The sequence below is a fragment of the Tyto alba genome, unplaced genomic scaffold, assembly GCF_018691265.1.
Source record: "Tyto alba isolate M040663 unplaced genomic scaffold, T.alba_DEE_v4.0 Super-Scaffold_11, whole genome shotgun sequence".
NCBI classification, from domain to species: domain Eukaryota; kingdom Metazoa; phylum Chordata; class Aves; order Strigiformes; family Tytonidae; genus Tyto; species Tyto alba.
The window spans coordinates 4714892-4736746 of NW_024881273.1; the positions used below are offsets into that span (position 1 = coordinate 4714892).

Genomic DNA, 21855 nt, shown 5'->3' on the forward strand with positions numbered 1-21855 from the left:
ACAGCCATAAATTCATGTTATTTTATTTTAAGCTACCCTGCAGCTGCAAAATGCACCTTTGAACTTGGGAGACAGCTGATTGTGTCTCTGAAAAATCACTTCAGCAGAGGAGAAGCCTTCCTGCAGGCTATAGCATCATAACTATCAAAATATTTTGGCTAAGAATTATGAAACACACAAAGAATGTCTTGTTACCAGGATATAAAGGTTTCCATTGATACGTTCTGCCGTTATACACATGGGAGTTAAATGATGAACACTGCTCCTCTCGAAAGCTCCTTCCGTTCGCAGGGCACTCCTAGAATGGGATACATTAATATCCTGATGAAAACAAAATGCGGGAAAGGTTTCTGGCACATCTCAACTGGCTGCAAGGAGTGTTTCCATCGCCTGCCCCATCAAGAGCCACATCCTTCTCCTCCCACTGCAGGGGAAATCCCCTCGGGAGATGGTGCAAGAACCACCCGCTGGGTTTTATGGCCCCCAGCACAGGCAAAAGGCCCAAAGCCCTGACAGTGGTGATGGGCACCAAAGAAGGGAACTCCAGTTGCTTGGAGGTGCTACAGGACAAATGGTGTCCGCTCCCCGAGGGGCCCAGAAATGCCACTGCACAAAGCGAGCATGACTTTTCACATTTTGTATCGAGTGTTCCCGATGAGAAAAAGGATATCCTTACTTGTACTTTGCAGAGTTGGTATCTTTTGGATGTTCCAGTGCAAGTTTTATTAGCCAGCCCACTCACTGACTTTCTTCTGAATAAAGAAATGATGGTTAGATAAGGGTCAGAAACCCTCCTTTTCCTTTTTTTAAATATATTTGTCCCCTGCTTCTGTAAGATCAATCTCCATGTAGCAGAGCCTCACAGAGATCTATCAGTCTCACTTGGAGTTGATAGCAAAGATGTCTCTGGCTTCATTACCTGCAGCATCAACTATTCTTATCACAGCATCCTAGGGGGGGGGATCATGGGGACGAGGGCCTGGGGACAAGGTTTGCAAGGTGCCTTCTGGCAACCACACAGCCCGAAGAAGGCAGAGTCATGCACAGAGCAGCCAGGATCAGCAGGTCCCCAACCAACCCTGCACCACGGTGTCCTCGCTGCTGTGCCCAGAGCCTTGAGAAGGGGTTTACGCTACATCTGCTGCCCGTCTGCACTAACCCCCGCAGGAGAAACCTCAGGGGCAGCACAGGAATAGCTTGGCTGGCCCTCCCAGCAGGGATGTCCTGAGCACAGCATCCTCCTGGCAGCATGCGTGGGGCACACTTACCTTCTGCACAAGCAGGGTTTGCCAGACAACACCACCTTTTCACCAGTGCTTATCTATTGAGCGATGACCTCCTGGATCAAGTCTACCTCCAGCAAGCTGGAGCTCCCCACACCCTGGCAGGCGGGCGCCGTACCTCTGCCGCAGGCAGTGCCTCTCCTGGGACTTGACGCCTCCCCCACAGGTCCTGGTACACGCCGTCCACTTGGTCCATTCGCCCCACCAGTACGCCGTGACGTCCGCCCCTTCCTCCAGGCTGTTGGAGGTCTGAGTCAGGTCCTGCTTGAAGCATCAGGCAAGTGGAAGAGAAGCAGCAGTCAGCATCTGCACCGCAGAGGGACCGAGGGCATCCCCTGGCCAGCCTGCCCTGAGCAAACAGGGCATTTCTTTCTCATCCGAGGTCAAGTCAGAGACTCCCGTCTTGCAAGAAACCCTGCATTTTTCCAATTGTGTTTTCATTACAAATTGGAACGAAAGGGCAATATTTGGGATTCCTCGGGAAAGAAAATGTTCATTGTTTCGCTCAGTTGACAAAACCGAGCTCCCAAACAACCCTAAACCCTCTAGGTATTTTGGTGCTCTCTGTCTCTTGCTCCACAGTGAATTCAGGGAAGCTGAAGAGCCAGTTGCAGCCAAAAGCTTCACCGAAAGCTTAAGCAAACCCTTGCAAAACTACTCTGCAGCAGAACAAGTCAGCGGATGCTCGCAGGTTGGAGGAGCCCACGTGCTCTCTTTGCATGTCCAGTTTTGTCACTTCAGGAGAGTCCTTGACACCTTGACCTCCCACCCTGCAGCCACTGCAGGCAGTGGTGTGACCGTGCACCAGAAGGCAAAGGAGCTGCTCCACTGGCATTGTCACCACCACAGGCCCGTGCTCGATAAGGCATTTGTGTCCCTTCACAAGGGGCACAGAACCTCCTGGGGGATCCCAGCTGTTGCTCGTTGCAGGGCAAGGGATGTATTTTTCCCCTCCAGAATCACCTGCTCTTTAGGGGTGTTCTATTAATTCTGTATTTACTGGCAAAGGGATAATAATTTTCCATGCAAAGTAAATGAAAACTCCAACCACTGCAGGGACCGAGGAAGCGGTGCTCACCCAAAAGCAGGGCATGGCCTTTCAGAGCCCTGGCAATGATCTGTGCTCGCTCTTAGCCATGGAAGGTACAACTTGGGTTAAGCCCAGACTAAAGAGCTAAACCAAGTCATATGTCCTCACACTTGCTGGAGACCTGATGCCCTGCAAGTCCCGAGGGTTACCCAGCCCACACACTGTACCTTTTTAAAGCCCAGAGACCCCCACCCCAGCAAGGCAACGTGCTTACCTGAGCTATGACAAAGACAACGTTGCCCACGAGGAGAAGGGCCAAGGTGCCTTTCAGCTGGGATCGCACACTGATGAAGATGCTGCTCCACCTCCACTTAGGTATCTTCATCCTAGAAAGCAACCAAACACTGTGCTAAGCAAAACTCCCATCCAGCCCCACCACCCGTCAAGAACAGGGGCTGCTTTGCAGCCTGGGTTACACAGCACGGGTCTTCTTCAGCATTCCTGGTCAGCTAAGTGACACCAAGCAACAGTGACTGCAAGGGCTTGATCCTGGAGTTATATTTAATTAGCAGAAGCATTAGCACTGTACAGGTTCACATCCCATCTCGGTGGCTATCTTCCAAACCACAGCTTTGCACTGGCTCCCAGTGGCTGCACCTGATACCACCAGTGCAAGCTGAGGCTCCAAGCCTGTCTTGGAAGAGAATGTGGATTACATCAAAGCAAGCGTTGCACAAGAGGCAGCGAGTAACAAGAAGTGTCCCTGGTTCTACAAAAGCAGTGCATTTAAATATCCCCCTTTACAGAACTGGTCCTAGAAGAATGAGATGAAAAGCTTCATGAACAAAAAAATGCAATTAACAGCCATTATTTTTCTTTTTTTTTTTTTTTTTTAGTTTGTTCCACTCTAATTCCCACCGATTCCCATGGAAGAAGCCTGTTCTTATAGAAGAGAAACCACCCACAATTAAAGAGTTGAAATGAAGTATCCCAAGTGTCAGCCTTTCATCTCTTTCTCCATCTGCCTCATGAAAGAGAATAACCCAGAATGGCATTTTCTTAAGTAAAACCCAGCTCGAAACCACAATACGTTTTATTGTGAACCTCACTGCAAGAGCCAGAAAGGAGCAGGTTTCAGGAAATCATGCTTCCAGGCAATCAAAGCAGCTCATGTCTGTAAGAAAAAGAAAAAAAAAAAAATATTCTCCCCTAAGCTAATTTCCCTTGAAAAGTAACTAGGCTGTATCTCTGTGAAGTAGGGAGATGGGAGAGGTGCTGCTCCTGGGGAGAGGGGACAGGACTGCAGACCTGCAGCATAAAGAGCTTCTTTCCTACCCCTTTCTTTCTTCTTGCAAGGGCTTTTGTAGGAGTTTTGGAAATGCAGAATTGCCGGCAATGCCAGCCAGGCTTTGGCATCTGGCTTAGAGAAATTACCCGGGGGGCTTCCAAGTCCCCAACTCTGCTTTGCGGTCGCCCCAGGGTAGGGGTCCAGCATGCAAAAGCCACTTTCCAAGAGGCAGATCCACTGATTAATGGAAGCCCAGAGCGCTTGGCTGGGGATCCCGGGGACAGGTGGCTGAGACTTGCCTTACACTTGGTTTTCATTAAGGCTTCCAGACACTTCTGACTCAAAGCCAATAACAGAGCTCGCTCAGAGTTTATCCTAGAGTCGGTCAGGGCTGCGTGTTTAAATAGAAGAAAAATTAAAGCAGAGGAGGGAATGGGGAGGGGAGGGATGTCGCCGACAAGCATCGCGGAGCCGGTGCCGGAGGGAGCCCGTTCCCCAGCCCTGCCCGCGGCGGGAGGGCGATGCCGGAGCGGTGGGGGGGGGGGGGAACCGGGTCTGGGGTGCGGGGCAGGGGCCGGTGGGGCCGCGACCCCCCCCCCCCAAACCTTCCCCGCGGGGCCGGGCCGGGCCGTACCTGGAGGCGGCGGGGCCGGTGACGGGACGATGCTCCGGGGCCGGGAGGTAGAAGAGGCGGCGGGGAAGCAGCAGCAGCGGCCCCAGACGCTCCCTCCCTCCTTCTCCGACTTCAAAGGGCAGCCAAAAGCGCCGGGGCTTCCAGCGAGGAGGAGCCGCCGCAGTGGCTCCCCCCAGCCCGCGCCGGCCGCTCTTATAGCGGCGGGGGGGGGGGGGGGTGGGTATGGGGGGGGGGGGGGTGTGGGGTGTGGAGGAGGTGGGGGGAGCGGGCGGAATTCGCACCTCTCGGCCCGGGATGCCCCCACCCCGGTTAACCCCTCGCCTCCCCCGGCGCCGGCCCGCGGCCGCCAGCCGGTTTCCTGCGGCGAGGCCGGGGGGGGGGGGGGGGGCACAGGCGGGGGGGGGGGAGCCCCGCACGCATGCGTCCCCGCCGCCTCCCGCCCGGGACACGCAGCGCCGGGCACCCCCCCCCCAACTCCCTTCGATCGCCCCGTTTGCCCTCGGGGAGATGCTGCGCTCACCCCTCCACACACCCCCCCCCCCCGCTTCCCGATGGGGGGACGGTACCTGCTGCCCCCCCCCCCCCCCCCCCCCCCCGCCCAGGTACAGAGCGAGGTGGCCAAAATGCTGCCGGTAACCCCGCAGGCACCGTGCGGCCGCAGCCTGGCTCTGGAAGTGTAGGGAGGGCTGGCTGGCTGCGGTCTGCCAGGTTTTTAATTGCCTTTTTTTTTTTTTTTTTTTTTTTTTTTCGGAAAAAAAGATAAACTAAATCCCCGCGATCCTGTGTTTTTTTTTGCTGTCATTTGCTAAGGCTCCGTGTCAGTCGCGCGGGTTGAAACAGTTTTCTGCCACGCAGGAGAACTGAGGTGGTCAGAAAATGGGCTTGGTGCATGTGAAGAGCCATTTTGGATGAGAACAGTGCCCCTGGCTCGGTGACAGCCGTGCACGTATTGTATCTGATCTGTGTGTGTGTGGCAGAGGGAAAAGCCTGTGCCATAAAGAAGGACACGGTTATACAGTGTATATGTAAACTATATATGATATATGTGGTCTGTTCTCTGCAGCCCCGAAGTGCAAAAAGTGGTTGACAAGACACCTCACCTACGTGGTGACATGCGATCCTCCCACACACGCATCCCAGCAGCTTTGAGCAGCCCACCTGAACCAATTCCTTCGTCGCACCAGAGATGCTTCAGCTCAAGCTTTTTCTCCTTCCCCTCTAGACCTGCCCCACACAGGGCAAAACCAGTGCTCCCAGCAGGGCATTGCACCCCAGCACCGGCTCTGCACCCAAGGCGATCACTGCAGGTTATCATGGTTATTGCCACTGGCTGCTCCTGGCCCTTGGTGGCAACGTTCAGCCCTGTCAGCATTAGCCATGGGCCAGGAGCTCCCATCTGCAGGGCCTCGGGGTGTGCTCCAACCCCACCGCGGGGCACGGATCCCTGCACAGCTCCCAGCACCCTGCGGGAATCGCTGCGGGGCTGTGGTGGTGTTAATTTGGACCCAGTCCTCCCAGGGATGGCTTCGTGAAGCTGAGCAGAGAATCCATCCCAAAAAATTTACATGGGAAATGAAGTCTCCTTTTCTGTTTGGCTAAATGTCTGCCAGCCTGTTTTAATTTATCCAGCTAGGTTGATTTGCAACTTTCAATTTTCCATCGGTTGGCTGTGACCAGGACACTGGGAAAATTTAGGACTTGAGTTCACTCAACTTCTGCATTTCTAAATATCCCAGCCTGAGACACGCAGGAGAAAACCCTTTCCGTTTTGGAACAACCAGGAGGGAAAAGTCTGAACACGAGAGGTTTTAAAAGCATCAAAATATTTCACATTGAAAACGCCAGAGCAGCTTTGGACCGTGTGAGCCCCAATGTCCCCCCAGTGCTCCCACCAGCCCTGGGGTTTGGCAGGAGGTTGCACCCCAAGGACACCATCCCCTGGTGTCCCCGCACCCCATCCTGCTGCAAGGATGCCCTGGGGCTGGGGAGGACTGGGAGGAGGGAAGAAAGTGGGAAGGGGGAGGAAGGCTGGGGGAACCGGCAGCAGGAGAGACTCATTCGGTCTCTGTGCTTCACCAAAAGTTCATCAAAGCCAAAGAATTTTTTTTTTTAATTTTTTTATTTTTTATTTTTTTATGAAACAGTTGAGATGACTCAGCGGTTTCTGACGCAATCCCCGTTTCATCGGAAAATTCCTAACCAGCTCCTAGTGGCAACTGATTGCTCCCATAAATCACACAGTGTTATCCCTGGCTGCAGCGGCGCGGCTTACGCAGCCCCGGCCCGTCCTCGTGAAATCAGCAGGAGCGATGCCATCACCTCAGTGGGAGCAAAAACAGCCCCAAAACCAAAACGCACCGGCGAGCAGATCCAAAACACAGCTGCACCTCAGCCAAACCCCACAGCTCCAACACGGGGCTGGACCGACCCCAGCTCCCACCACCCCCAAACCCCCAGGGTCAGTGCTTCCCCCAAAACCCCGGGGCTGCGGGTGCTGCTGCCAAGGCTGCCGGCGGGTACGGCATTAATCACCGACGGCCAGGCTCAGACGACAGAGTTTTTTATCTCCCAGTTTTTGGCATAAGCATTAGAAATGATTTGCAGATGTTATTTACTGCTTTTGGGCTTGGAGTAAATTGAGACAAGATGCACCTGCATGGACAGTGAGAGTCTTTCCCACCCAGGGACGGTCGCTGAGGGCTCGTGTTGGACTTTCCCAGGGAAATTTAGGATTTGGGTGAGGGTCCCTGAGCCAGCCCTGCTCCCTGCATCCCGCGCTTTGGCAAGGCAGACGGCAGTCCCGGCGCTGCGGATTCCCCCCCCGGCACTGCACAAGGTGGGCTCTGACCATGACAGCCACCCCAAGGGAATTGTGACAGCCGGCCGGCAGGCAGCTGCCAGGCTTTCCATCCCAAACCGGTGCCGTGCATAATTCAGAGCGCAAATAAAAGGAGCGACAGACACTCCAAAATAACCTCCTCCAGCCAGGGGAGAGTCGCCGGCGACTGGCTGCTGGTTTGGCCGGAGAAGTGCCTGCAGAGGAAAGGAGTTTCCTTGGCTGAAATGAGTTCAACAAAGTGCTGGGCTGGGCACTGTCGCTGCTCAGCGGGAGCTGGGGCTGCTCAGCCGAGCAGAGGCTCTCTGCATTTTGCAGGATCAGGCCCTGTCTCACCTAGGGAGGGGTGGGGGGGGATCCTTTTGCCAAAGCAGCCTTTGCTGAGGTGGAGGGACCCCCACTCTTGACCCGGAGTGGCGAGTAGTCGTAAGCTCCCATCCAGGCACAAGACATTGACCGTCTCGCTGTGTTCCCCGTCACGGGACACCTTCCCATCCTGACACAAGCACCAGCCCTTGGCCCCTCCGGATCTGACACCCAGCACCACCGAGCCCCACACATGTCCCTAGAGCAGGCCCTCCACCGATGATGTACCACAGGACCTACTCCCAGTGAACCAGAGCCATGGCCCAGCCGTAGGCTGTGGTGTTCCAGCACCGCTTTCCCAGCGGAATTACCCCTTTTCTGGCTCAGCCCTCGTGCCAGCACAGCAGACAGGATGGCTCAGCCGTAGCCAGCCCCACCAAAACGCCTGCTCAGGTCCAGGAGAGCCAGTCTGGAGGAGAAGCAGGAGTGTGGTCTGGAGTTTCTTGGCCCAGGACCCCCCAGCAGCTTTGTCTTTGCTCGGGGATGAGACTACTAACTGTTTTTCTTCTTTTTTAAGTCTGCCTACAGAAGTGACCTATTTGTTCAACACTTCTGTGCAGCTACACACGTTATTTCCCGGCGAGCCCGGGGCCGTGTAGGCAGATTTAAGCCATCCACAGAGCGGGTGAGGTCCCTGCACAGCCAGGACATTTCCAGGGGAATCAAAATGTGGCAAAGCCTCCCAAAAAGTCCCTGGCAGCTAGCCCTACCTTCTTCTCAAGAGCTGTGGCTATGGCCTACCGCTGGGTAACTAAAACAAGCAAGAGGAGACCAAAAAAAGTGCCCTTTAGAGACAGTCCTAGTCCCTTGCAGAGTGACCTACGGCGCAGTGTTGGGCAAGGGACTTCATCCCTGCGTGCCTCCATGCAATGTGGATAGCAATGATTTATATCACGTTAGCATGAGGGTTTCATCCATGGAGATTTGAAAAATGTTGAGTCAAACTGAACAAGCCAAAGCCACCAAGTTGCTCTTGCCATCAGATTCCTATTAAAAGATACCTCTAGGCAGTTTGAAAGCCACAAGCGACCACAGTGACCCCAGATATGGTCATGGTCATAGTTTCAATGGCTTTAAAAGCCTCCTTATTCTCTTCAGATTTCTTTAACTTTAATTTTACCTGTCTCCAAAGAGTACACATCCCTGCAAGAACCTGGAGGAACTTCCAGACAAGTCACACTTAGATTGACATTTTAGCTATTCAAATATAAAAAAAAAAAAAAAAAAAAAAAAAAGTACAAAGCCCTTTCTTTTAATGGAATGAGTCTTGCATGGAAGTTGAGCAGTATTGTGCTGAGGGACATCAGCTATGCAGCACTGCCAACCACAGGCATTCAAAACTCATGAGTCAGACTCCCCAAAACCCTAAGACTGGTTTCGTTCCCTTCTGGATTTTGACCCTTGAAGCATCACAGCTTCAAGCTTTTCTCTTCTGAAAATTACATTTTTGACCAACGGGGCAAGAGCTGAGACCCTCACATCATCACTGGGCTCTAGGAGTCAAGACTGTAAAAAAAAAATAACATTAAACACCATGAAACGAGCAATAAACCCCTGCACTGCCTCCCCGAATTTGGCAGTGGGACTGCCAAAGGGTACCGAAGGGTATGAGCAATGGAAACCTGGTGACAAGGAAAGAGATGTCCTCATCATAAACAGTGACATATTTGTAATGGCCACGACAGGGTAGAGGGGAAGGGAAGCATGAAAAAAACCCTAAGGAAAAAAGAAGCCAGGATGCCTGCAAGGAATATGAATAATAGGTATATTCAACAGGGAGATGGGAAGGGGGGGAAATTTTTTAAGGGCAAGTATTCAGCTAAAGCTGCCTAAAATGAGGCCAGGCCTTACAGAGAATGGATATTTTAAGTGGCAATTTATTCCACTAATAAAAAAAGAAGGATGCAGGTGCTTTGGCAGGGCTGTGGACGGGAGCTGCAGTTGATCAGAGCCGGGTCTGCAGCGCCAGCCGTGCGCGGGGCTCCAGCTCAGCTGGTGGCTCTGCGTTTATTGGGCTCCTGTTCCCTGGTGCCAGGGCCCACGTATGGATTTCAGCTATCCCAAAAGCACTACCCGCAGCGGCGGCTCATGCAGCGGCTCTGATCACGGGCTGCGGTAGGTAATGAGAGGTCTTTTATCCAGATGCTACAGCCGTCCCTTCTCCAGCTGGACAGGGAAGGGCTTGTGCCCACGGGCTGCTCCATGCTTGCACCAGGCCCTTTCACACCAGGAGGTTTCTTGATCAAATTCCCAAGGCAGAGCAGCAAGAAGATAAGAAATCTTTGCAAGCTGGATGCTGTCGTGCTCGTCAGATTCCTCAGGGCTCCTTGGGGCTGACCGTGCTGCTCCAGGGCTGTGGTTCTTGCCATCATCCAGCTTTTCACCATCATCCCTAAGACCAGAGTGCACAAGTCAAAGTGTCGTGGAGATGAAAAATTAGACTCTGAAGTAATGAAAGGGGTAAATAAAACTTTTGCAGTAAGCACTGAATTGGCACAGCCATCCGTGCAAACCTTCTCACAGCAATGCCTGTACTGCAGCGCTGCAAACTGCAAGCCCACATAGAAGCTGCAACCTTGACTCTCCATTTTAGTGTCGTTACCACCATTATTTCAAACCTGGCAGTAACTGGGGACACACAGTGGAGCAGGTTTCCATTCTGACAGTCTACACCACACACAGATGAAAGCTCATCCTATACTTATCCCAAGGAGAATATACGCTCAATACTCTCAGCTGGCACAGATCCCGCATCCTCTATTCCAACATATACTACTTTCAAACTATCACCCTCATGTTAAAAATAAACCAAATCTATCTAAGTCTCTCTCCTTCACTGCAGTGTCTGAGTTGAAAGGGTAGAAGTGCTTACAGAAATTCATGGTTAATGTTACCCTGGAAGGATCCAGGACAGCATACCAGGACCTGGTTTTGGCATCAGGGAACCAGTTTTCAGCCATATATATCACCGTTCCTGCGTGCACTCTGGTCCACACAAAATTAGCCCTGTGGAATGTAGATTTAAAATTTGCTTTCCAGAGGTACTTAAATGGAGGAGCTAAAATTTGCTCTTTCTACATTTCCTACCTGTTTAGGAGAGAAAGAACAAAGTCCTGGCCCTTTGTTATTTGGGTTCCTTCCCAGGAAGGTTTGCAAAGCCCACGTCTAGTGCTGCGGTTTGTTTGCAGCCCGAACAAAGACCTTTTAAGCAGCAGCTCCCGACAGGAGCTCGCCACCTGCATGCCCCTTGCCTTGCAGTTTACTTTGGGGTCTCTTTTTCAATAATAGCTGGAACACGTGTGCAAACTGGTGTGATTTTTTTTTCCTCTATGCCTACAGCGCTGGCTGCAAACCAAACGCCAGCCCAGGGTGTGCAGCTGGGAAAGAAAGAAAAAGAAGAAAAAAAAAAAAAAAAAAAAAGCCCCAAACCCCCAACAACCTGTGGAATGCTTTCTTGCTCCCCAGAGCTCCAACACTTCCCTGCTCAGGGGAGCACTTGCCATTGGAACTTGCTACATCAAGCAGCCAACAGGGTTTCCTTTCCAGTGGGGTCCAGCTAGATTTTGGGCAAAGGATGGGGTGAGGGGGATGCAATTAAAAACTGCTTGATCCTATTTTTCAACTGATGCCATTTGGCTTGTTGCACAACCACCACCCTTGCACATCCCTGCAAATGGTGGCTTGCTGCACAACTGCCATGTCCTTGCAAATGGTCCCACGAAGGAGAGGGGGGCTGCTTTGCACCCAGGCGTGGAAGTTTGACCTCACCAACAGGTTTTGAGCTCTGTTTTCACCCCTCTGCCACCAACTTCATGGCCACAAAAGCAGGGCAGGTGTGGTGTTCTTAGCCGGGAATCCAGAGTGGTTTGTGCAACCAGCTAAGCCCAGCCCCACTCAAAACCATCCCGGAGACAAACCCCACCATGCCACACGCAGAGGCCCCCAATCACCTTCCTCAGTCCAAGCAGCTCATGCAAGAAAAATACAGAATAATGGATGCATCTGAGGATATGTCACAGAAAAAGGAATAGGGTACTTCAGGGTGCTCGGCTCCACTTCCCGCTCAGGGCTGGGCGCCTGGGGAGAAGCAGGGTATTTATGTGCTGGCTTGGAGGGATTAATTTTCACAGTAAATAGGGACACCAGGGTTTTTCACTATTTATTGGGAGTGATTCAGTTTTGCAGGGGTTTTGTGCTAAGTTTATGGCTTGTCCAGACAGGAGGGCAGCTGGAGCCCCCGCGCTCTGTGGAAGGGTGCTGCCTGCAGCTGGCCAGGGAACGTGGATGGTCCCTGCAATATCAGCTAAAAACAGGAGCCCTACGCAGCTCATCTCAGCCGTGCCCGAGGAAGGCTCTCAGCCCAGCCCTCTCGGGTCAGCGCTTTAATGCTGTCGTGCCATTCTCGCTGCACACACAACACCCCTGCGCTCCCCCTCCCAGAGCCCTTTCCAACTTGGCTGGAGCGGTTTAAAGAGCATTTTTTTTTTTCTCCGTGCACGCCTGCCTTTCCACCGGACCCCCTCCCAAGGGACAGGCGAGCCTGTCCTATCAGCCTCAGAAATAGACAGTGGCTCATATCACAGCTCGCAGCCTCCTCCCCAAACTCGCAGCCACAAAGGCGGTTGCTCAAGCGTAACATTCCTGCTCCCTGCGTCCCAGGAACAGCTGTACTGAAAAGATGCCGAGAATCCCTGTGAGGCTCCAAGGAAAAGATATTAACCCAGGAGGGGAGCAGCAGTGATATAATAAAAACTCATAATAAAAGAGAGAAGCCACTGAGTGGATTAGCAGCCCAAACGCTGCTTGGCTTTTGGTCTGCTTTCCTCCAGCTTTTCTGCGCCGCATGGTGATCTGCTCAAATTCCTCCACCCCAGAGACGCTCAGCTTCTGAATTGCAGACAGATCTCCTGGAGGTGTCCACGCTGCAAAGCCTGAGGACATGGCTGGGAAACTTAACTGCACTTAAGCCCACCCGAGCGCACAGGAGGGCACATGGGCACGCGGAGCAGGCGTTAGGTGCTGCATCACCGCAGATCCCCGATGCCTGTGCTCTGCTAGAGTAGGGCCACTCGCTCCAGGTCTGCCCTCACAGGGAAATAAAAGGCCTATCTGGAACTCGGTGTGTGTTTCTCAGGTACGGCAAAGGTAGCAGGATACATCTTGCTATTTTAAAACCCCCTGGTACCTACCACACATTAGTTTTTCCCTACTTTGCGCCGGTGCGGAGCAGCGGATGGGTTTTCCCTGCTAGGCTGCTCCAGCAGCACTGACGCCGGCTCTGCGCAGGGGCGGGATGCAGGGGTGGGGTGTCCCCATGGGGAGCAAGCAAACCTGCCATCCTCACCCAGATCCAATACCCAGCACAAGGCGTGCAAGGACAACATTCCCCTTCGCTCCTTTAGAAACACCCGGGGCGGTATCGGGGGCTCGGAGCATCTGCTGCCAGGAGCCGCCGGCTGCGTCAAGAATTTTACTGTTGGGGAGAAACAGGAGCGAAGGGGGCGGCTGTGGCAGCGGCAGCAGCTGTCTCCTGCCCGCAGCCCTCCCGGCCACGCAGGGCATTTAAATTTTAAAGCACGCTCACCACGGCTGTTTCCTCCGCCGTCCCCGTCCAGCTCGCAGAGACCCCGTCCCCGGGAGCTGCCGGCCCGCGAGGCACCCATGGGTTCGCTGGTGGCCAAGCTCCTCCTGCCCACCGTCAGCTCCTTGGTCTTCCTCCCCACCATCAGCATCGCAGCCAAGCGGCGCTTCCACATGGAAGCCATGGTTTACTTCTTCACCATGTTCTTCGTGGCGGTAAGATACCCCCCCCCCCCCCCCCCCCGCTGAGCGTTTCGTCCCCCCGAATGCCCCCTGCATCGGGTCTCCACCGGGAAGGGTAGCTGGATCTCACCCAACAGCAGCAAACGTGACCCACAGAATATCCATTTTCAGTTATTTCCCATTGTGTGTGGTGCTGAGTAGCTTATTCTTCAGTTTAGGATGTCCTAAGGGGTGGCCTTACATAGATTTAATGGTGGTTTATGATTTTGAGGTTAGGGAGAGGGTCTGGGTGCAAAGAGACTTGATTGATTCACAGTGTTTTGGAGCTGGCTTTTCTCTTTGTTTTACAGCTGGTAAGTGGCCATGCTGAATTTGGGGTTTAAATTGTATCCAGAGTCTCTTGCTATGTTTCTGTCATTTTAGCCAAAAGCACGTAGTCGAATTATTGATTTTGCAATTGCTAACTGGTGATGGGAGCAATGCTGGAGTCAGGGGAGTTTCTGCACTGGGAAAGGAAAAACTAAAACATGATGCTGAGCTATCAAGAAAAATAACTATTAACCCTCCACCCTGGAAGAATGGTTTGAAAACGTGTGTTTCACCAGGCTGAGAATTGCCCTGCCTTCCGTCGCGTGGGAATAATGAATGGAGAAAATCAGTTGTCTGTACATATACAAAATAATTCGTATTCTTGCTCCCAGCAGTAAACAGCCCTGCACTCTGTACTACTAAGTGCCTCCGTAGACACAGAGATTGAGCACCTAAAGCAGCATTCTCACGGGCAAAAATCTCCTATTTGACCCCATGGCAATGCTCTGCTAAAGAATATGAAAGAAATAGCCCAGGAACTCAACCAATATTGCATTTACCTCTTCCCCCCACCCATCTCAAGTCATCTCATAGCATCTTGTGGGGGTTGTCACATCCCTTGCACAGAGACAGAGAAACTGAGGCAGGGAATAGATAAAGGATCTTCCCAGTGTAAAAAGCTCTTCCACAGCAGCAGGGCTGTGAGCCAGGCCAGTTTCTTATTCCTAAAGATCCACCATTTAAGCCTCCAATTAAAGCAAAACGCACGGGTAGAAATTCTGCCAGTTCCATAAAAACTACAGGACTAGTTAATAAAAACGTCCCAAACGAGGCCCCCCCCCCCCCCCCCCCCCCGCCCTCCAGCTCCCCAGGGAAGCCAGACATCTACGATTTCATTTTGTACCGGTTTTGTGTCTGCTCCACCTCCCCGAGAAGTCAATAGGAAAATTGGCATGTGTTTCGACAGGAGGTGGAACAGGTCCTCGCCGAAGAGATTGAAGAGGCAAAATATCTGTGCATGGAGAAGGGAAGGAAGGGAAGGCAGCTGCCAGGATGGTTGGGGGGGTAGGAAGGGCAGCAGCTGCTGCTGTTGCCTTTCTTGTAGCATCCCACTCCTCCTCCCCCAGGAGACCTCATCAGAGCAGTGAAAGCATATGTCCATCGCAGACAAGTGCTGCGACGCCGGCCAGAAACACGCTCTTTGTCTTCCACCCTTTCTTCCCCCTGTCTCCAGGCTCCCCGAACCCAATCTCAAGCAGGGAAAAGAATTACAGCCGTGGTGCAATCTTTTCTAGAAACTGCAACGAGCCAAAGGACTTGCAGCAATTCCCATTATAAATAATATCAGCATCCCCGCTGGGCCATGACAGCGAGGATTGTTCCAAGGGCGTCCTGCCAAGCAGCGAGGGGACTTCTTCAGAAACAGCAAAGCACGCTGGTGCTACCACTAGAAAACTTGCAGGGCTGAGTGCTCGGAGGAAAAGGCGAGCGCCAGGCAAACACTGGGAGCATTCCTCTGATTGCACTGGAAAATTTCTCTTGGCTTGGTTTGCATTTATGTTGCCTGACAATGGCTTTTTTTTTCAAATAACCTAATCGATGAGCGAATGGGCAGGAACCATGGGCTTTTAAGAGAATGCACTAATGAGTGAATTCCCCAGTATTCAGACACTGGCCATATAAACCCTATTTAGCCTGGACAGTGACCTGGCATCCAGGCACATTTCATCAGTACACTCATTTTGAATTGTTTTACAAGAATCTTTCGCAATTAGAACCATAACCCCAGAGTTCTTCTTCTGCTGGAGAGGACGTCCCCGCACCGCCCGCAGCTCGGCTCGAAGCAGCTTGGTCATCAGATTGCAAATTCTGGCACAGACCAAGAGGCAAACTAAAGCTCGTCCACAAATAATTTGTACTAAGAGAGAAGAATGCTGTTTCTCAGGCAATTTGCAATTGGGAATGGTGACATTATCTCTCAGATACATTCATTACTGCATATCAATGACCCTGGTGTATTTGAGACTGTTCTGGCTGGTCACCTTCTTAACAGCCACACAAAGGCTGTTTCAAACCAGTTGATGAAAGCCTTTACCTTGCTGGTCTCTGGGTAAGGAACTAGTTTTCTAATGCCTGTTTTGTTGTTGGTTTTTTTTGTTTGTTTTTTGTTTTTTTTTTTTGTTAACAGATTTACCATGCATGTGATGGCCCCGGCTTATCAGTGCTGTGCTTCATGCGCTACGATATCCTGGAGTACTTCAGCATCTATGGCACAGCTCTGTCCATCTGGGTGTCCCTGATGGGTAAGCATCCGTCCCACGTGGCTCCTACCGAGCACCAACGTTTGCAGGTCGGGCAGGATTTGTCAGCATCACCGGTGGGATGGTTAGTGGGTACAGTCCCCAGAAACGCTGTTGCCTTTGAGCTCCCATCTGCAAGACTTAGCACTGAGACTGTCTTTTCTGAAAGTTGGCCTGTGCTATGGTTTAATCCATTTTTATATCATTAATGCTTTGAAAAGCTATTGCTCTCAGTGGGGTCCAGACACATAAAAACTGTCCTGAGTGGTGGCTGGGGAAGTTTTGCTCTTGGAGATAAACACAGCTCTGGCGCCTGGTGTTTGTGTTATTCGGGTGTTCCTCTGCCTTCACTAGCTCTTATGCATGTCCTTACAATAGCAGAATTATTTATTTCAAATTGGCAAGTAACACAGGCAGCCTTGTGCTTTAGTTCAAGGCAGGACAGTACTACGAGATGACTTAGTTTGAAACCTCATATGTCAGGGGATCTCCCATTTCTCCTCATTTCCCCCATACTGAGCCCATCAGCTTGTCCTGTTCTGGTGGCATTAAGAAATGCAGAATCTGCCACTTCCCTTGGTAGCAGGCAAATCAAAGTGGTTTATTCAAATCAGATATATCTTCCTAGTTTATCAAAAGCCCAGTCTGGGCTGACGGGAAATATTTTATCTGCTTAGAAAAGCAGAAATATATTTCACTTTTTTTTTATTAAAAATCCTGACCCTTGCCCAATTATTCAGTTTCCCTCTTCCCACATTCTCTTCATTTTCTTTTTTTCTCACTTTGTTCCTCACTTGCCACTGAAACAAGGTATAATAGAAATGAAAAAAAATATAACAGAACCGAAGAAAGATGAAAACTTCAAACCTGCTATTTTCCCATTTTGTCAACATGTTTTTTGGAAGGATTTCTGAGAGGAGAAGAGAGTCTGGTAAGGAGAGAGATGGGGGGACAGTCACCTTCCAACGACAAAGGCTTTGCTCAACAAATTTGAACCATCTCTAGCAGCCACACACCCAGTCCTCATTCCAGTCAGGCAGGGTCCCCAGCCCTCCCGACGCTGAGCTGGGGTCACCATGCTGATGCACAGCCGCCCAACACCCACAGGACTGTTCCCTCTGCCCCCCCAGGGCTCCAGGGACGGTGCAGGACCTCTGGCCGGGATGGAGGGGCTCCAGGAGGAGCCGTGGGGCAGCATTGCCTCCGCCGGGCACACATCCATCCCTCCTCCCTTCACCACCGAGCAGCACAGGCAGCAGCATCCCCCTTCCAGGGCATGCGATGGGATAAATCTTCTGTGCAGGGAAAAATGAGTGGGGAAAATATTAACCTTAGAAATAGTTCTGTTCCCCCCATGGTGCGAGTCCCAAGGTGGGCTCCCACACTGTCTATGGCACTTCAGTGCTCTCTCTGCTCAGCTAGAAAAGGCAATGGGGCAAATCACCTCCGAAGGGCATTTTCAGTAGATAACAGAAGTGTCAGGGTAGGTCAGGGCAGATCCAGACACTTTGGCTCCTAGCAGCAAAATTCAACTTGATTGCTTCATTACTGCTTTCAAAAACCTTGTGAAAAAATACAAATCCTGGACTACGACGTTTAAAATATTGACCCACAGGGAAACAACAGAGATTAAAATGCGGACATTATCCCTTAGCCAAACTCCCTATAAAACCACGATCCAAGGACATGGAAGGTGTGGTGACTGAAGCCCAGGGAAGCCTCTCGCTGTGGCTTGTAAAGCCCGAGCGCACATGTGCGGACGCAGACCCTCGGGCACGCTTCCCGGAATGCAAATCCAGGACAGCCATAACACAGCTGTGCGAGCTGGAAAAGCATGGAGCCCACTGGGATCCATAACTTTTATCAGTTATTACCCCATTCTGTGCTAAACAAAAGCCTCTAATAATTTACTCGCACTGGCGACTTCCAGCTTGCAAACCTCAGGCAGGTGCCGGCACGGCCGGGCAGCCCAGTCCCCATCGCACGATCCTACTGCAGTGGGGTGATGGAGGCTGCACGGGGGTGAGCCGGCAAGTTTGGGAGGGTTGGAGATGTAGGATGAACCCAAGAACCAACGGCCAGCTCACCAGGTGCAAGCATCTTTGCCTCTGACTTCTGGGTTGAGGCAGGAAAGGGAAATACAGCTGGGAAATCTCTAGCTTCCACATGCAACACTGAACGTAAGACCCTTAAAAACAGCTCCTAGACCCACCACTCAGATGCCTCAGGATGGTTTGGTTTGCCTCAGCGTGCCTCAGTTTCCCCAGCTGTGAGGCGTAAGAAGGGCAAACCAGAGCTGGATACAATGCTGAGGGTCCCCAGGGCGGGTAGGACAGACCCCAGTAAGGCTTTAGGGGAGCAGCCGAGGAAGAGGGTGGGTGAGCTGATGCTCCCTGTCCTCGGTGCCTTCCAGCCCTGGCAGAGTTTGACGAGCCGAAGAGATCGACCTTCGTCATGTTCGGCGTCCTCACCATCGCCGTGAGGATCTACCACGACCGCTGGGGCTACGGCGTCTACTCGGGACCCATCGGGACAGCCGTCCTGGTGATAACTGTGAAATGGGTACGCGGGGAAGGGCACCATGCTGGGGCTTTGCGGGATGCTCGCGGCGGGGAAGGGGCTGAGCCCTGCACAGAGGGGTCCGACCTGTCCCAGCAGTTTCCTCCTCGAGGTCCAGCTCTCGCAGCACAGGCCATCACGGTGATTAAACAGCACTTCTCCTTCAACCCGAGTAGAGAGGAGGCAGACAGCAAGCGGCTTTTGTGATAAACACCAGATTCAATTGGTCTGAGCAATCTACCACGTCTCCTGTCCCTGTGTTTCTAATCAGGAGGAACGTATTTATGGAGTTTTTACAGAGGCAGAGGGGTCTGGTAAACTGCCCCGGAGCCGGTGGAAGATGTGCATTGAAAAATGTGGTGATAAAGTGGGAAGGAATCTGTCTGGGACAGTCAGGCACCACGCTGCAGGCTGTGCCCCGCGCACAGCGGCCCTGGGTGGGAGCGCAGTGGCAGAGCCATCGGCAAGAGCGGGCATGGCCGTAAAAGGGAAAGGCAAAGGATTCAGTGTTGGGGTTAAAATGGCAGGAAGATGCTGCTGAGCATCATGGAAATACAGTGATGCAAGTCCCAGCTACATACTGTTGCTAAGCCCCGTCTACTGCCTGACCAGCAGCTTAAAAGCAAGTGGCCACGATGGGGAGGGGATGGGCAACGAGGGGACTGAGGTACAAGACTACCCTGTGCCCCCCCCACCTGCAGAGGCTGTGCTGGGACCCACTCTCCCAGAGACTGGGTCTGTAAGGCTACATGCTTCCTGAGCTGGGTTTGGGGCTGAATATTAAGAAAACAGGAATTATTATTATGAACAGGAATGAAGCAGGAGGACCCGTTGCAGCACGCAGGCGGAGGGGCTTCCCTGGGGGAGCCTGTCTGCGGGCTTTGCATGGTTTTATTTCAGCATTCATGGGATCTTTTGGATGCGGAGCAGACAGCTAAATCCAGAGAAATACACTTGGTATGTTTTCTCTTTCCTTCCAGCTACAAAAGATGAAAGAGAAGAAAGGGCTTTATCCAGACAAGAGCGTCTACACCCAACAGATCGGTCCTGGCTTCTGTTTCGGGGCGTTAGCACTGATGCTGAGGTTCTTCTTTGAGGTACCTGTTTTGCACACTCAATCACCCTGACTTTACAAGGTGTAAAGAACATTACCAAGATAGGAGACCTCCACCTTCGCACCGCTTGGCTGCATCCAGCCTTGGACAAAACCCAGCTCAGCTGTGGGTCCCTGGGGTTGGCATGCCAGGGTCTGGTGGCAGGGACGAAGGTCCCTTCCTGCTTGTCCCCATCCCAGCCCCTGGCCCATTAGCTGTGGCATGGGCAGGGACAAATGCAACAGCAAGTGACACACAGGGTGATGTTCGCTCTATTTTTCCCCCGTTTAAGTGAGTCACAAGGACCTAGGCCATGCTTTCTGCAGCTGTACGTGGTCCTTAAAATGGCTTTATCAAATGCAAGCAGGGTTTTTTTGGAAACTGGGCATGGGTGACTTAAGGACACCTCGCAGAGCCACGGCAGGGACTGGATATGACCCAGGCATGGCTGGATCCAAAGCTGGCTCACGCCGAAGAAAAGACTCTCAGTTGACTCCCAGGGGCACTCGATCTCATGTTTATAACCTTTTGCTCTCGCCGCTGGCCAGTCCGCCTGTCCTGTGCAAAAGGGTCTGTCTGTCCCGTGCGGGGAAGGCGATAACCCCCTGACACAGCTGCCGGTCGCGCCTGTGCTCAGCCCCACCGTTACGGCTGCTCTGTGCATTGGGAGCTGCTAGATACAACCTCACAGTCATCCCCAAGGATTATTTTTCAAAGCATTTAGTAATTGCAAATTCTAGCAGAACATAAAAATGTCACTTAGCAGAAACCACCTCCCCCCGCGCCCCGGCCTCGCCGCCGCGTCCTTTGCGGGGTAATGAAACACTTCATTCAAGAATTGGGAAATGTGCAAATTGGAACGTGTTAAATCCACTTTGCTTTTTCTTTTTAAGGCTGGAAATCCTTTCTTCTTTGACAGCAAAAGGAGGCAGAAGGCTCAGGAATTATTTTTTTTTTTTTATTTCTTTCCTTTTGGCTACTTGCGGAAACCTAATGTTTTGTACCTAATGCGGAGGCTGCCCAGCACCGCTGCTCCCGCAGCCCTGGCAGGTCTTGCTAACGTTCTCCCCGCTTGCAGGAGTGGGATTACACCTACGTGCACAGCTTCTACCACTGCGCCTTGGCCATGGCCTTCGTGCTGCTGCTGCCCAAGGAGAACAAGAAGGCCGGGAGCGCCGGGACCCCTGCCAGGCTGGACTGCTCCACGCTCTGCTGCTGCGTCTGAGCCGCCTCGGCCAGCCGGGCACTTGCTTCTCTGCTCCTGGGGCGATGGAGGGGTGCAAGCAAAAGCAAAACAACCTGCCCGCTGCATTTTCCTCTGGGATCACCAGCATCTTTTCCCACCAGCGATGTGCACAGCCCGGGATTTTCTTCCCAGGAAAGTCTTCACCTTTCCGCCATCAGCCCTAGCAGAGGCTGTGCTTCCAGTGTGCTACAAACCCTTACTTCTCCCTGGAGAAGCACTTGTCTGGGCTGTGACCCTGTCCCCTGTCCCAGGAGACCTTTGCACTCTTGGGCTATGTCACTACCCAGACTGTCCCTTGCACTGGGCTGGAGGGACCCAAGTTGTCCCCTCTATGCAGGTTTACCTAGCCTGGGCACATGGGGTTTCATTTGTGACGCCAAATTAACAGAACCTGTATTTTTGTGAGATATTTACTATTTTATTTATGCATTTTCTTGATGTAAATAATATATACTAACAAAGACTTTGCAAGTGTACCATGCCAGCATCTCTTAAGCGGCTCAAGAAACTTTCCAGTTCAGCTTTGCTCAGTCGAGGGCAGATGCCAGCCCCAAAGTAGAGCTCCAGGCACAGCCACCCCCTCCCCTGCCCACAGACCCCCTGGCCCGGAGGGAGCTGCAACATTGGGCACTTTGTCCTTGCAGACCTGCCCGGGCAGCACAGGCAGCAGGTGCCCATGCAGAGCGCCTCATTAGTATGGAAAGTACATGGAAAATTAGAGGCAGAGAAAAGAAGCTCCTGGAGGGAGGGGGAGGGCTGTAAGCCTATAACATCTCCTCTAACAGACTATTTACTATAGCAGAAGTGTATGATTTATTTAGACTGTCTGGGAAAAACGCCAAGACTATATGTCATGGACAATTAGAGCAGTATTGATATACAGTGATGTCCACAGAAAGCCCACATTAAGCCTGGGTTCCTTTGGAAGAGAAATCCACCCCGGTCATTCATCAGAGCAACTTCCTCCGAAGGGGCAACAACCAAAACTGAATGAGCTTCCAACAAAAATATAAATGAATTATGAACCCCCAAGCATCCAAGAGTCCCTGGCAAGCGGTGGCACAGCCGACACAGCTGCAGGCCGAGGCAGCACTAGCAAAGAATTTTCAAAGGGTTCACTAGCACCTAAACCAACACAGCACGCCAG

At 52.2% G+C, this 21855-nt stretch overlaps 2 protein-coding genes across 9 annotated transcripts in view; one reads left to right on the forward strand and one right to left on the reverse strand.

Annotated features, from left to right (window-relative positions):
* The window catches only part of ADAMTSL2 (ADAMTS like 2), a 29126-nt gene extending 24666 nt beyond the window's left edge, over positions 1–4460 (reverse strand). Inside the window, exons 1-6 of one of the 8 annotated variants that reach the window (XM_042786940.1) lie at positions 4236–4339; positions 2790–3992; positions 2588–2699; positions 1402–1544; positions 677–752; positions 196–298 (exon numbers count right to left, since the gene is read on the reverse strand). In XM_042786940.1, coding sequence (XP_042642874.1) covers positions 196–298; positions 677–752; positions 1402–1544; positions 2588–2699; positions 2790–2812 — 457 coding nt within the window. In that variant the 5' untranslated portion in view covers positions 2813–3992; positions 4236–4339. Of the gene's footprint in view, positions 1–195; positions 299–676; positions 753–1401; positions 1545–2587; positions 2700–2789; positions 4119–4235 lie in introns of those variants that run through there. The other 7 variants (XM_042786945.1, XM_042786941.1, XM_042786944.1 and 4 more) reach the window with 7 other exon arrangements.
* Positions 4461–12831: 8371 nt separating this feature from the next.
* Positions 12832–20983, forward strand: MYMK (myomaker, myoblast fusion factor). Its single transcript, XM_033012119.1, has 5 exons — positions 12832–13233; positions 15698–15812; positions 18223–18371; positions 19349–19465; positions 20541–20983. Exons 1-5 carry the CDS (start codon positions 13099–13101, stop codon positions 20685–20687), a joined length of 663 nt encoding a protein of 220 aa, XP_032868010.1. The 5' UTR covers positions 12832–13098; the 3' UTR covers positions 20688–20983.
* Positions 20984–21855: the final 872 nt, after the last annotated feature.